This window comes from Lynx rufus, unplaced genomic scaffold (genome assembly GCF_022079265.1).
Source record: "Lynx rufus isolate CCGP_SWC_20201006 ecotype Redwood Valley unplaced genomic scaffold, mLynRuf1.p SCAF_4, whole genome shotgun sequence".
NCBI lineage: Eukaryota > Metazoa > Chordata > Mammalia > Carnivora > Felidae > Lynx > Lynx rufus.
The window spans coordinates 139,349,966-139,364,668 of record NW_025814856.1 but is presented as its reverse complement, the minus strand read 5'-3'; the positions used below and the strand labels follow the sequence as shown (position 1 = coordinate 139,364,668).

Here is a 14,703-nt window from a genome sequence, read left to right as displayed (position 1 = left end):
CACCTGGGCACTTAGTAACATTTGTGGTAGTACCTGATTTATTTTGGATGTAATACTTTCAAATTTCAGTTTAGCAAAGAGCAGAAACTGCAATGATGAAGTGAAAGATAGGTGGGGTAGGTCTCCGGATCATTCTGAATTGCCCCCACTCCCCCCAAGATGCTCGGCATGGAGAAAGGAAGTTTAAATGTGCCAATATAACATCATACTTTCTGCTGCTGTACATATAGGCAAAGAAGCATTAGGGGAATATGTGAAACTAAAGAGAAATGAATTTTGTAAGAATCAAATCTTTAGAAAATATATTTGTAATGAGTACCCCAACTCAAACATTATCTACAGCTTAAATTTGTGGCCATGGAAAATAAGCTTCAATAAAAAAGTGATTCTGTTTCCTATATGTTAGAAAATCAAGGAAATGTTAGATCATGGTCACAGAACTTTTTTTTTAATTTCTAGGTATTTGATGTTGCTCTCACAGTGAAAACTACAAAATCAAGTGAAAAACCAAAAATCAGTTTTCCATACTCATGAAACTGAGGCCTTATCCAGGAATAATATCTTATTACACCGAGAAGAAGAAACCCAGAAAGAATGAGGAAAAGGATGTTGTAAAAGAGGAGGGAAGGTGGAATAAGAGAGCCAAATCAGTATTTACACTGACAAATTCTGGTGACACCATCTCCTTATCTTATGCTGGGCCTACCAGCTCCTCTGGCTGCCAGATTTCATTGCCTTCAGGCTGTCTGTCTTTGAACTTTCTTGATATTTGGAAGCCTCAAAGTAATTCTCCCTTTTCTTGTAAAACTGACCCAGACATTAAGGGAGAGAGCAGACATACTCTTTCTAAATTGCAAACGGATGAAATTGAAAATTGAAACTGAATTGAAGTTGAAATGCACAGAGAATCCAGGTCGTCCACATACTCAGTCAGTAGCGGTACCAAGGAGGTCGAGAAACAGGCATTTCAGACAACAGTGCTGTGTAATCATGGCTGATGTTTTCACATGGCACATAGGTGGTGGTTATACATTCAATCACCTAGGTCAATGATGGGCTAAAATGTTTTATGAAGGTAGAGGGTGCCTGGGTGGCTCAGTCGGTTAAGCATCCGACTCTTGGTTTGGGCTCAGGTCATGATTTCGAGGTTCTTGAGTTCGAGCCCCACGCTGACAGTGCAGAGCCAGCTTGGGATTCTCTCTCTCTCTCTGCCCCTCCCCTGCTCACACTCTGTGTGTGTGTCTCTCTCTCTCAAAATAAATAAATAAGCTTTTTAAAAAAAGTAACTAAAAGGTTTTTGGGGATGAGAAGGAGGCTATACATTCTATATCTTTCCTTAACATTGATAAATGTTTTTCTGACAAATATCATTTATGGATGTTCCAGAACTTTCAGTTGGTCCTTAACAGAACCAACTGCAATGACGTTTGTAAGATTTGTTTTCAGCACTCTTTGACATTCCAGAGCTTTTACCTTCCTTTTTGTTTTTCTCATTTGCTTCCAGAAGCACAAGGCTCTAGACTTCCATACTACTCACAGTGGGGCAGGGATGAGCAAATGGCATTCCTGAAGACCTGTCCTAATGGCCCATACTCTGTACATTTTTAGGATGTTTCTTTTCACCCAAGTCTATCTTTTGGGGTCCTATCCTTCAAAAGCTTTGCTAGCTAGGTAGCTTATAGCTTTACTACCAGTGTGGTAAAAGTGAACCTGGTGAAGGGTAATTGTGGCTAAAGGTCTCCCCAACCTCATTCATTCATTGGCATAAGTTTGCACTTTAAAGAGCAAGGTGGAGTGTGTCTGTCACGTGGTTAGTTGCTCAGGAATCGCTAGTTGTTATTCTCATTGCCCTTTGTGACCCTCATCATCTGCTCAACTTTCTTTTCAAATACCTTGTTTAAAAACTTGTCTTTTATTTCTCATTTCAAATGATAGAAATAAAAGTACTTGACTAGTAATAGTGTCTGTGATAAATATCCATACTTTTCCCCCATTTTAGAGCCAATCTGTGAATCACATTTAAGCCGGCTTCTCAAAACAATTTCCAGCACATTCTACTTGCAGTCAGATGAAGTGGCAATTTTCTTAAAATATGGAGCAGTTTGGTGCTGGGCAGAACATGTATTCAGGCTCATAAACATAAACATTTTTTATGTAGCATTTAAATATGAACTATGCAACTCCAAAATGCTACAAAAATATAAACAAAGTAATTTCAGGAATAAAGAAATAGAGCTAAAGAAAAATTGAGAGGAAGTAAAAAAGGAGCCAAATTTTCTTTGATGCAAGAAAGTGGATCATGGGTAAAATTTTGTTTTTATAAATTTCTTTAGGGGGAGATAGTAGCACATTCTAAAAATTGTTTAGCATTGTATGTCAAGCAGCTATGGCGTTTACTTCTTATTCTGACCTTTTTCTAGCAGCCCCGGCCCAAGACCAGCACCAAGCCTTTCTTCAGCGATGACGACCGAGTAGCGATGCTGAGTGAGGACGTGCTGATGGAGCTGAAACTCCATTTTGCTGTAGGAAGGAGGCCTGTAGAGGACGGCCCTTCTGTCATGGCTCCCAAAGTGTATCTTTATCGACTTCTGGATCTAAAAAAAAAAAAGAAGAAGAAGAAAAAGAAAGAAAGGAGGCATAAAAATTCAAGAGGAAAAGTAGCACACTTTGCCTTGAAGGACATCATTAATGCAAATCAAGGGCCATTCAGAAAGTTACCCTTCAAGTTGTTCTCTGGAAATGAAAGACAAATTCTCTGAAAGGCTGGCAAGGGCAAAAGTGACCTCATAGGCAAGAACCGAAGGTGAATTGAATTTTTCTCTCTATTACAGAGAGATGAAAATTTTAGGCCATTAAAATATAGAGGTCCTGGAGGAATACTGTTGCATAGAAATACAGAACTCAACTCTAGCTGAAAATATAAATTAATAGCAATGCCTTTCATCTGCATTGTGCTTGTATAAAATACTTCCAGCTGCATTATCTTCTAACAGTGCTTTTTAAGTAAACATGGGAGAGGAAACAGACTCAGAGAGGATGAATTTTGTGCTGGAAGGACATGGTTAGGAACGGGGAGAGCTGAGAAGCAATTTCAGAGCCCTCTGGAGATACACAGTGCTGCTTCTCCTCTCAGTCAGAACACAGCAAAATTGGAATGCATCTCAGGGTGGCAGGCTGGGTCTCTGCCCAAGATCCAGAGCATCATAACTTCAGGTTCTTCCTTCCACAGTTTATTGATCGCCCACATAAATATTCCTCTTTCTCACGACAGTGTTTGAAATTCCATTAACAAAAGGGAATTTTCCAATTGACAAAGTAGAAAGAATGCTGATATTTGAGTTCATTATAAGGTGTAATTGTAGACATTGGGTATTTTCCTGAAAACCCGAGATTAAAACTGGATAAAGTAGACACTTTTTTGTTACCGGAAGGAGCAGTGAGATTGGATGGGGGTTTGAGCAAAACCTGGGAGAGACTGAAGAAGAGGAGACAAAGGAATTGGAGAAGGAAGATGAGGGAGAAGAGATAAAAAACAAAATTGGGAATCCAAACTACATTTAGTGACACCTCTGAATCGAACTGTCCGCTTTATGGATCTAAAAGTATGTACCACATGCCTCTTCACTACTTAAAGTTCTTTATTGTCCCATTAATGATAGAATCAACTCCAAATCTTTATCAAGGAACACAAGGTCATTCAAACTTAAGCCCTGTCTTTCTTCTTTGTTCATATCACACTCTTAATTATTTCCATTCCTGATCCCACCCTGTTCCTTCATACACATACCTGTGTCTTCTACTTAAATTCCTTTTTCTCTCTCCATTTGTCCATCTGGCTAACTCTGAATTAAACATCACCTCTTTTGGAAAGTTTTCATTGAAATACACCCTTTTATTAGCACTTAGGATAGGAAATGTGCATCTCTCCCTGATGTGAGCTCATTACAGGCAGTATGCATGTACACACAGGACGTGTTTAATAAATGAAGATATCTATGAAATTAATGAGCCATAGTGGTCTATCAAGATCTTTGAAGATATGTATGAAGATACATATGGAAAGAAAGAGGAAACAGATTTAGGTTGTAAACTCTCCGAGGGCAGGAACTATATCCTATTTTTCACTGCATACGAATTATCTCCATCTGTAAATGGACTGACAAAGCACAATGACGTGCAGAAAAACACAAACTCTGGAGAGACTGCTGGGTTTGAATCCCCTGGTTCTGCCAGAACTATTTGTGTGACCTTGGACAATACCTTCCTCCTAAGGGCGCTGTGAGAACTAAAGGGTTAATGTTTGTGACTGGCTTAGAACTGTGCATGGTATACTATACACATAGAAAGACCATCTATGTGTTTTTTAAATAATAATATAAAAAACAAAGAATCAGAAAAACTTTCTGAATCTGAGCTCTGCCTGGCACACAGTAACATAAGCTTTGAATACTTGTGTAGTGGATTTAATAGAAAGGAACAGAAACTAGCTAAGCACACCTCCCCTGCATGGTACTTTGGGCAAACATGATTGATTAGATACTTTCCCTTGTCAAAGGATATTGTGTTTTCTTGATAATGAAACTATTTAAACTCAAAAATTTAGCTGCCTATTGGGACACGATTCCCCAGCCAATATCATTGTTTGTCACGGTAAACTTATTAGAAGGAGTCTTTGAAGCCAAAAACAGTTGAGCCTTTGTCCACAGGAGTTAGAAGGAACCAGTATCCCACAGGAGGCCAAAATAAACAAACATGCATCTAGGTGCAAGGGGAAGACAGATGCTTCCAAATATATCGTTGTCACTCAAGCAAAATGCAGAGTGCCCAGAATTCCCTTCTCACATTATTTTCTTTCGTAATCACAGGATGCTTCTCTATTACAGCTGGCTCAAGTAGAGCAGTGATTTCACATGAGGTGAGTGTATTTTCAAACTTGACGTTGTTATTATTTTGAAAGATACACCCCTCCCTTCCCCCACCCCCCCCCCCCGACCAGGATCAGTTTAAGCCACAGCCATGTGGCTCTTGCCAGTATATCTTACAAAAATATATTTTAAATAAAGTATAATAAGTGGCCATATTCTGTAATAACCTTTATAGCATAGACTGACATTTTCGCTCACATCTCAGACTACAGAGAATAATAGGAAGCAAGCTTGTCAGTCAAATTATGTTGTATTACCCTGTAATACAAACTGCTCCTGTCCTTGTCATATTTATAACAGACTGTATCAGCAAAATGGCCCAATACCAAGGGGCAAGAACGCTTTTAGCTGGTCCAATGACAGGTGCACACACTGCATATGCGAAATAAAAACTACGTGAACAATTATGTCAACCACACCAGCAAATGCAGGATTATCAAATGCCGAGAGAAGCACTTTGGGAACTGAGAGCTCTTGATTACTCCTACAATTCTGAAGATATATTTTTAGTGAAAGAATTTAACCTAGCCACCACTACCGCAACTAAACTTGAGACTCGCAGGCCTTCTGAGAAGACTTAGGAAAGAATGAATGTTACTGGATGTTGACACTCTGAGCTCCCAAGTCACTTCCCCCTCTCCCTTCTGGAAAGATCTGAAAAACTGTCCCTCAGAAATCACTTTGCCAGACTACATGAAAGTTATTTTAAAACTAAACACTTATTATTTTTATTGGAAAAACTTCAACATCTGAAACTTTTATACCACCTTAAATAAAGCAAAGGACAGAGTGTTGTAATAAACGACCTGGAGTGTTAGATGCAGCAATGTGGAGGATGAACAGGAGAGGAGTGGGGATCAGAAATCTGGATTTAAATTCAGAGTCTGCCTTGCTTCATCCACTGGGGAGAGTTGTTTTATCTCTCTACATCAGAGTTTTCTCATACGTATAGTTGAAATAACAAATCCTACCTCATGAAGTTGTAGGAGGAATTAAATGAATTTGCTATCTAAAGGTATCCAACACAGTGTCCCATTAATAAACGATGTTAACTAATTCTGCTTTTCCACTAAGAACTCTTTCTTTTCTCAATGAGAGAGAGAGAGAGAGAGAGAGAGACAGACAGACAGAGAGAGAGAGAGAAGCAAAGGGAGAGAGAGAGAGAGAGAATCCACACTCAGTTGCAGAGCCCAATGCAGGGCTTGATCCCACAACCCTGGGATCATGACCTGAGCTGAAATCAAGAGCCAGACACTTAACCAACTGAGCCACACAGGCACCCCTCCCTTAAGAATTCTATCAGCTTTTCAATTAATATAGTTTTGTCTCTGTCATAAAAACCATTTCTGCAATAAGCTGTATGTATCCATATATCTTGATGTATGTTTTTCTCTATATGACTCATCACCTTTTAATGTAAAAATAGATCTTATTCACTTACTGTGTTTATTGTCTGTCTCCCCAAACCATAAAAGGAGGTAAATAAAAGCATATATTTTTTCTGTTTTGTTGACTTTTGTTTCCCCTACCTAAGAATACCACTGGGCACAAAATGGGCACATAATAAATATTCTTTGAATGAATGAATACAAACATCTTTTTCTTCAATGTGTAAAAGTCTGGGTTATAAATACTACCATGGAAGATTGGGAATATAAAAGTGGTGAACATTTGTATTAAGAAATTTATTTCAGCAGAATTTCAAATAGGAGCAAGAATGACAAAAATAGAATTAAATGTTTGAGCAAAGTAATGAATTTGCAGCAAAAAAAAAAATCAAATAAAGAGCTGTATTATTAAAGTACCATGTTTCTCAGTTACTTATAGTATTAAAAAATCTTCACCAGGACTTAACACAAAAAGCAAGAAATGCAGCTCTTTAAAATATAGAAGGGATGAAAAATAAAACTTGTTTTTTTCCACATGACAGATTTTTTTTTCTAGATTTATTAAAGTAGCCATGTATTTATGACACCTTTTGATGCTCTAATACAAATCATATAGTAGACCTTGGATGTGTGTTATATATAATCAAAAGTAAAATTGCCTTGCTGGTCTCAATCTTTGACATTTTAGAAATATTGCGGAATCTATCATAGTGAATTATGCTTTAATTTTTCCACTATAAGAATAAAATAGGGATTTTTTTTTACTCATTGGTGAAATTTATACTTATTTTAGAGAATTCAAGAGATAAAACTGAGTTTCTTGGATGCAGGTCCTCTACATTTTCTACTTAGAAATTATTTATAATTGCAGGACAGTGTAGGAACCACAGGTTTCCTGGATATGCAAACAGAGCCTCATGAGAAATTTCCTCCATAAATGAACGTTTAGTTAAGTCTGCCTTTATCTCACAACTGATTCAACTGAATCTCAAGCCCATCATGGAGTAAACACACAATTCTCAGACCTACTGCATGACACTGAGGGCCTTCTGACTACACTGGCAAACTGTGCCTTGGGGCTACTGACTATCCCAAGGACATCCAGTGAAAAGCAAGTTTGCTCATCTGTGCCTCTATGTGAGTTTTAAACAATGACAGAGAAACAAAAGCAATAAGGCTTCAATATAAAAAAGGTGTATCCTCAATATAGCTTTGATAATATGGCACCTACTTAAACAGCTATTCCCAAAACCCATCATCACCTATCTCTCAATCTATCTTTCCCTTTGGCACGCTTCACAATTTATAGTAACATATTATTACTCGTTTAGTGTCTGACCTTTATACAAATTTTCATGTTTCCTGATAGCCTAAATGTGTCTTCTTTTAACCATTGCACATACAGCTTACTACCAGTTTCCAGTAAAAGGGAATGGATGGATGAATGAGGAAATGAATGAATGCATGAATGCTATGTATGAGTTCATTGTTTGTAAACACATGCATGCCTTTTAATTATTTTACTATGAGGTGAAAATATCCACTAGAAACTTCTCAGTGGAAGCTTTGATATTTGCATCTCAAGCCATGAAATATCTATGACTTCTTCATCCCTAATGCCTGTCTCCTCCACTTTACTACAGTGACCACTCGAATGGCCATAATCTTGGACTTTATGGTCCCCAAACACCCCCACCTCTGAACGTATAAAATGAGATATTCCATTCTCTGATCACATTCAAGTATTTCCATCTCATTTATTCTCAACATATCAGTTCTTCAACACTAGTCTTTCCCGCTCATGTCAACTTTCTACTAGCCTCTTTTTTACCTTCTTTCTGTGCAGCCTGGATCCCCTGGTCCAACACTCCAACAACTCCCTACCCAGAATATGAAATTATCCCCTTGCTCCACTGGACTTGCGTCACATTCACATGGCAAAGCTTCAAGCACGGAAGAGTTGGGGACATGGCGGTTAACAAGCCAGACAAATCTTGGCCCCCACAGAGCTGACAGCCCATCAAGGAAAGCAGACATAAACAACTAGTTACAATAATTATGACATGCCACGTAAGCTGAGAGGACTGGGGTGCCGTGGAAACTCTGAGACCCAAAGATCTCAGCAGCCTGCCTGTCCTGCACCCGGGCTGGGTTGCTGAGAGCTGCTGGAGAGAAGTGTCCAGTGGACAGATTCTGGTTGGCAAAACCAGTTCCGTCTTCAGGGCTCCCAGACCATCCCGCTATGCTCTTCACTGCTCAATTCTCTCTCACATTCTCCATAGTGACTAACTTTCCTATTCTCCAGCTACCTTCTTATTTTTCCAGAAAACTGCCTCCCATTCACAGTGAAATTTCCACTGCTAGAAGGAAACACACTGATTTAATTAAATAGCCTCTGTTTTGTCAAACGCATAGCCTATCAGCACGACTAACATTTCCTCCTTTCTTCTGACTTCCACATGAGAAACCTGTCCTCCTTATCCATGGCTAATCGCTCTGATTATTCTCCAGATTCCACAAACCCCCTTCCTCTAGGCAACAAACCTCCTTCCAATTTCTACCCTCAAATCCCTGAGAATTTCATCCATCTTTTCTCCTTCTCCTGGATCCTTAATATCTCTTCCCTCTTGGCTTTTTCTCAATGTTTATTCACTCACTCACACTCATTCGTCCACTTACCCATTTAATATTTTTGAACGCTTTCTATATGATAGGCATAGTTCTAGGCTCTGAGCAATGTAACAGTGAAGAAACTTGACAAAGCTCTATCCCTCACTGAGTTCACATTTTTAAATTTTTTTAAGTTTATTTATTTTTTTTTTTGAGAGAGAGAGAGAGAGAGAGAGAGAGGGAGAGACAGAGAGAGTGTGAGTGGGGGAGAGGCGGAGAGAGAGGGAAGCAGAGGATCCGAAGTGGGCTCTGAGCCCGATGAGGGCCTCAAACTCATGAGCTGTGAGATCATGACCTGAGCCGATGTCAGGCACTCAACCAACTGAGCCACTCAGGTGTCCCTGAACTCACTTTTTAGTGGAAGGAGTGATAAACAATTAGTGAATCATGCAAGGTAAGTACCTGCAGAGAAAAGATCTCTGGTCTGGGTAAAGTGTTAAAGAATGACTGAGGTGCTCTTTTAGATGCTGTTACTCGCATGTATTACGAATGTTGTGTGTGAAAGCAAATGAGAGAAGAAAGATAATTCTTAGAGGGAGAGAAAAGATGGGCAGAGAAATTAAAACAGAAAGTCCTTCAAGGTCAGTACCATATGTACTTTTTATTGTGGATGGTAAATATAGCCAGATAGGTAACAAGTAACTGGCAATGAGGACAAAAGTATAGGTAATACATCATTACTCATTATCTTTTTAAGTACCTAATAGGAAACCAAAACCTAATAAGTAGTAGAGAATTTAAAAGTTGGTAACTTTATGCTGGTCTTTCTACCTAGGTACAACCTCAATGAATTCTGATTCCTTTTACTAAAAGCCATAGCAGGGCAGAGGCAAATGAGGAAAACTGGGAGGGTGTTTTATTGTTTTATTTTGTTTTCCGGATCGATGGGCATCCTAACAGAATGCCAGAAGGCAGACTTTCACTTCCTAAATGATAAAATTTCCTAAGAACTATATGCCATCATTTCCATAATACAGAAAAGTTGTGGGGTTTTTTAGAGTTTATTTATTTATTTTTGACATAGAGAGCTCCAGCGGGGAGGGGCAGAGAGAGAGGGAGAGAGAGAATCCCAAGCAGGCTCCTAGCTGTCAGGATAGAGCCCGACGTGGGGCTCAGACTCATGAACCGTGAGATCATGACCTGAGCTGAAACTAGGAGTCGGACGCTCTACTGACTGAGCCACCCAGGTGCCCCCGAAAAGTTTTTCAAAAATGTTAGTACTCAGTGACCTGGGCGATCAAGCTATAAGACGGAGACATGACACCTGTCCTAAGGAGGCACCGAATCACATCGAGGGAGCATCATCGGAAATGCACTGGGAGGGGAAAGGCAGTAAGTTCTGTACTGTGGAGCCTCATTTGTGATAGAAAGAAGGAGAAGCAGCAACAGGACAAATCACGGTGAGTGTAACTAAGACAGAGGTAAAGTACAGAGGATGAAACCTTCCAGAAGTGGGAAGAAAAGTCCCAAAGAAAGGATTGGCCATGAATTTACTTGGTATTAAGTAAACAGGAAGGGAGGCTAGAAGCCTGACATATCAGAAGAAAAGCGGGCACAAAGGAGGAAAATGGAAGAGAAGAGCATGACAGACCCTGACCTGGCCATCCTCAGCTAGAAAATATTTAATGGTAAATAATGTCATATTGCCCGAATCCGCTTGGAAGATCTGAAATACTGAAACTTAAGGGACATGTAATGATTTTTGCTTAGCAGTAAAAACGTCCCACCACATCTATAAAATCCGAAGGTCGACCCCGAGAATTCCCACGTCATCCGTATGTTAAATGCCCAGGCTCCACACTCACAACCGGGAACCACGCTGTGCCTTTCTAAATGGGGCACAAGTACAGAGTTTGTGCAGCTGGAGGAAAGAGGAGAGGCTAGCAGAGGGCAAGTTGCAGGACAGAAAAGAGAAGGTGGACTAAACAGCTTCTGGGCTCTTGAGGCTCCAGCGAAAGCACAGCTTCAGCCCTGCGCCCCAGGCTAACCCTCACCCGTGGCGGGAATCTTGGAGAAACTAAAAATGAAACCGAGAACACAGGAATAGGGATTTCTCCTCCAGCCTGTGTCTAGTGTCTCCTGCGGCAAGGTCCCCTCTTTCCTGTCTTGTAGCTGCAGCTGGCTGGCAAACTCCACCACGTGAAAATCTCAGCCATTTCCACCAATGTGGAGGAACTTCTATTCCCTTCTCTGCTTCTCCTAGTGTTTCTCTTTCTCTTTTCTAGCTGCTTGGAAAGTCATGGGAAGCCTCTGTTTCAGCTTCCTCTGGAGGTTTTTCCTCCAACTAATTCAAGGCTCCCCTTTGGTTGTGGTGCCACCCACGAAGCACAGCTGTGGGTCTTCAATGTACTGATTGCTGCAACTTTACAGACATAACAAAGACCCAGCAGAGATTACAGAACCCCAGGGGTAGCTGGGAGATGGTGCTCATGATCGCGTCCTTGGAGATATCTCTAAGAATAAGATAAAGCTGAAAATGAGTTTGGGGGAGAATGTAGATTGCTTTTCCTTTAGGCACATTTGATTTTACTTCCTATTTCGGATCAAATAAAACCACTCATGAGGGCCCTTCTTTTGTCTCTTCTCCTTCCTTCTGCTTTCCTGACCCCACACTCTTCTCACTTCCCAGGCTTTCCTTAGTCTGACAAGCTCATGGAATTTAAGAGGGGGAAGTCATTTTCTTCCCATCCTCAAGCCCCGATCACGTTTGCAGGTTTTAGAGCAAATATTCTCAAGCCCCCTGAACCTTATCACAGTGTCCGCAGTAGCCTGAAGGATATCCGTAATGAAGAAAATATAAAGTTGACAATCCACAATTGTGAAACACCAAGCAGAAAACAAGGGAAGACCTTGTTCTTTTGAAAAATGTTAAAATAATAGCAAGTCTCTGTCCCCTGGTGCCCAAACAACCAGTTAATTCAGCAATTCAGTCTTAAAATAGTAAGTCCCTACAAAAACAATGTAACAGACAGGAAAGAACACTGGGGTCATTACAGCAATATCAATACCTAAGCATCATACAATCTACCAAACATTTTTATAGATGCCAGAGACTAGTTTGAGTCTTTGCCAGCAACTCCCCAAGGCCTTCTAAATCCTGGGTTTCCCCTCTACTTCCCGCCTTCCATTCATTATCTGCTAATACCACTTAAACTACTTGATGTACTTCACTTTCCTCATCTGCAAATGAGTACCAACCTCCGTCTTACTTTTCATGCTAGTAGAAGGGTTGAAGGAGACTCAGTGAGGATAAAAGCAGTTGAATATACATAGCGCCTCATAAATGTAAAGCGTATTAAATATCTCTTAAAGAAGTTGTTGCATAAAAGAACCTCTTGACAGACGCTGGGGTGGCTCAGTCGGTTAAGTGTCTGACCTCATCTCAGGTCATGATCTCATGGTTCATGAGTTTGGAGCCCTGCATCAGGCTCTGTGCTGACAGCTAGGAGCCTGGAGCCTGCTTCGGATTCTGTGTCTCCCTCTCTTTCTCTCTCTGCCCCTCTCCTGCTCATGCTCTGTCTGTCAAAAATAAATAAACGTTAAAAAAAAATTCAACTATGTGATTTCGTAGGGGTTCTGTCAAATTACAAGCGGAATAGGATAAGGTAGTATTTATATAGTAGGGACATTAACACATTTACACATAATCAGTCATTTCTAATATTTCTCTTTCATAAAAACTCAGTGTTAGAGCAAACGTATTATGAAAGAAAAAGGCCATTGATATCATATATAAAATGGACATACTTTTTAGATTTTGGGTGCTAGATAAAAATTAAGCACTATGTTAACTATGTAACTAAATATGATTTAATTTTACATTTCATTATAATGTTCTATAAATAAATTCACAACTGGGATATACAAAGTTCTCTAGCACGTTACACTCCCTCGTTTTGCCTGAGAAGTTAATGGTCACCATTGTCTAGTCTTAGAACCTTCCATAGCATTCACCTAGGAAATTCCCGAACTCCTCGTTTGCATTTTCCATTTCCATCTTCATTTTCTTCTCTCTGCCTCTCTCTGCCACAAGGCTAGCTGCTAACCTGCCCACCCCCAGCCCAGTTTATGATCTCCACTGTCCTCCTAAGCCCTGTAGTCCTCTCTGCACTTCAAAACTGCACACACAGGGATCCCAGGCTTCTGCAGCCGGCCACCACAATAAAATGTGTGCTGGCCAGCCGAGAATCTGAAAGAGCACCAGAGTGAACATGACCCACTCTGCACAGAGAGTCTGGCCTTAAAATATATATATATATATATATATATATATATATATATATATATATATATATATCTGCCAGAAGTACAGGTAGAATTCAGGTGCTGAGGTGGGGATTGAGAGTCTCCATCCACTGCCTGCCCAGTCACCACATTCAGACCCCCCAAGAGAGGAGGAGGGGCTACTAAACTCACTTCAGTTAAGTGTCTGCCTCTCAGTACTCACAGTACTCTTTGCCTCTCAGTACTCACAGTACTCTTTGCCTCTCAGTACTCACAGCCCTGTAGCAACCAGATGATCCAGATTCTTACCAGAAATCCCGTGTCCCCATGAACTGGACAGATGGTTAAGGATGGAAAACCAATATCCTCCCTTTAGGTGCCCCTCCATTTCCAGGGCGGCAAAGGCCAGCTACAGTGCTTGGTTGAATGGCCACGGGACAGAGGCCCATACCTCACAAACCCAGAAAGACTCTGCCTCATCCTACCCACGTAGGGCACAAAGCCTTAGGATTAATGGAGAAACAAGTGTTAAATATGCAGGCACCACGCTCTGCATGAAAGAAAACATCCTGCCTTAAACCAAATTTACACACGAAGTTTCCTCACGCACGTTTTTTTGGCTTGGCACCCATTCTGCTTTCTTGCTTACTCGGAGCACCCCTGTGGTGGTTGGTGCTCCATGGCCTCCTCATCTTATCCCTTCAGCTCACTAAGGCCAGTACTAATATACAACTGTGGCTCTCCTTGGGGACTACCCTGGGTAACACGTTCCCAGCCTGACTGAGCCCTAGGAAACCTCCTTTCCATGCTTCCCCTCTAGAAGCCTCCACCTGGTCTACCCTGGTCCTGCTCATGCTGCCACATGCTACAATATTACACCAACACATCATAACACAATCTCACATATTCCCTTCAAAATCTATCTTAGAGCTTTCCAAATTACATACTCACTCTAGAATGCTTAAGTATTCGATGGCCAACTTTTTGCTTTAAAAATCAAAAACTGGCAGGAAATGATAATATCTAGTAATACCACAAAATAAGCACTATCTCCAGAGGAAGGAGTAAGACATCATCTAATACTGCTATCAAATTTTCAGCTCCCTAAACTCTGTAATTCTTCCCTTAGGGGATGGATTATGTTGCAGAATAGCATTTGGCTTTCTTGTGTGACTGGCTAGAAAAATGAGTTCCCTTCCTAGAGGTACAGTTTATTCTTAAAGGGTCCAGCAAAGGGTCTCGTAGGCCAGACCTACAGAAGAAACCATCTCTTCTAATGTAATAAATTGCTTTGGTCTTTTCAGGAAAGTGAGGACATCTTATAAACTGAGGAAGACCTAGATGGGTTGTTTGGGGAGAAAGAGTTTAAAACTCCAACTGAAAATACAAAAGAAAAATTTAAGGACCAGTGGCACCACAGGAATCCCTAAACTAGACACACAGCATGAATTATACTAGATCCCACTGATCCATTCACTCAACTTATGTGCCAGGCA

At 40.5% G+C, this 14,703-nt stretch overlaps 1 protein-coding gene across 1 annotated transcript in view; it reads right to left on the bottom strand.

The window, feature by feature from the left end:
* Positions 1-14,703, bottom strand: part of CPED1 (cadherin like and PC-esterase domain containing 1) — a 270,984-nt gene that overhangs the window by 241,654 nt on the left and 14,627 nt on the right. Inside the window, exon 2 of the mRNA XM_047097404.1 lies at positions 2,411-2,594. Coding sequence (XP_046953360.1) covers positions 2,411-2,594 — 184 coding nt within the window. The remainder of the gene's footprint in view (positions 1-2,410; positions 2,595-14,703) is intronic.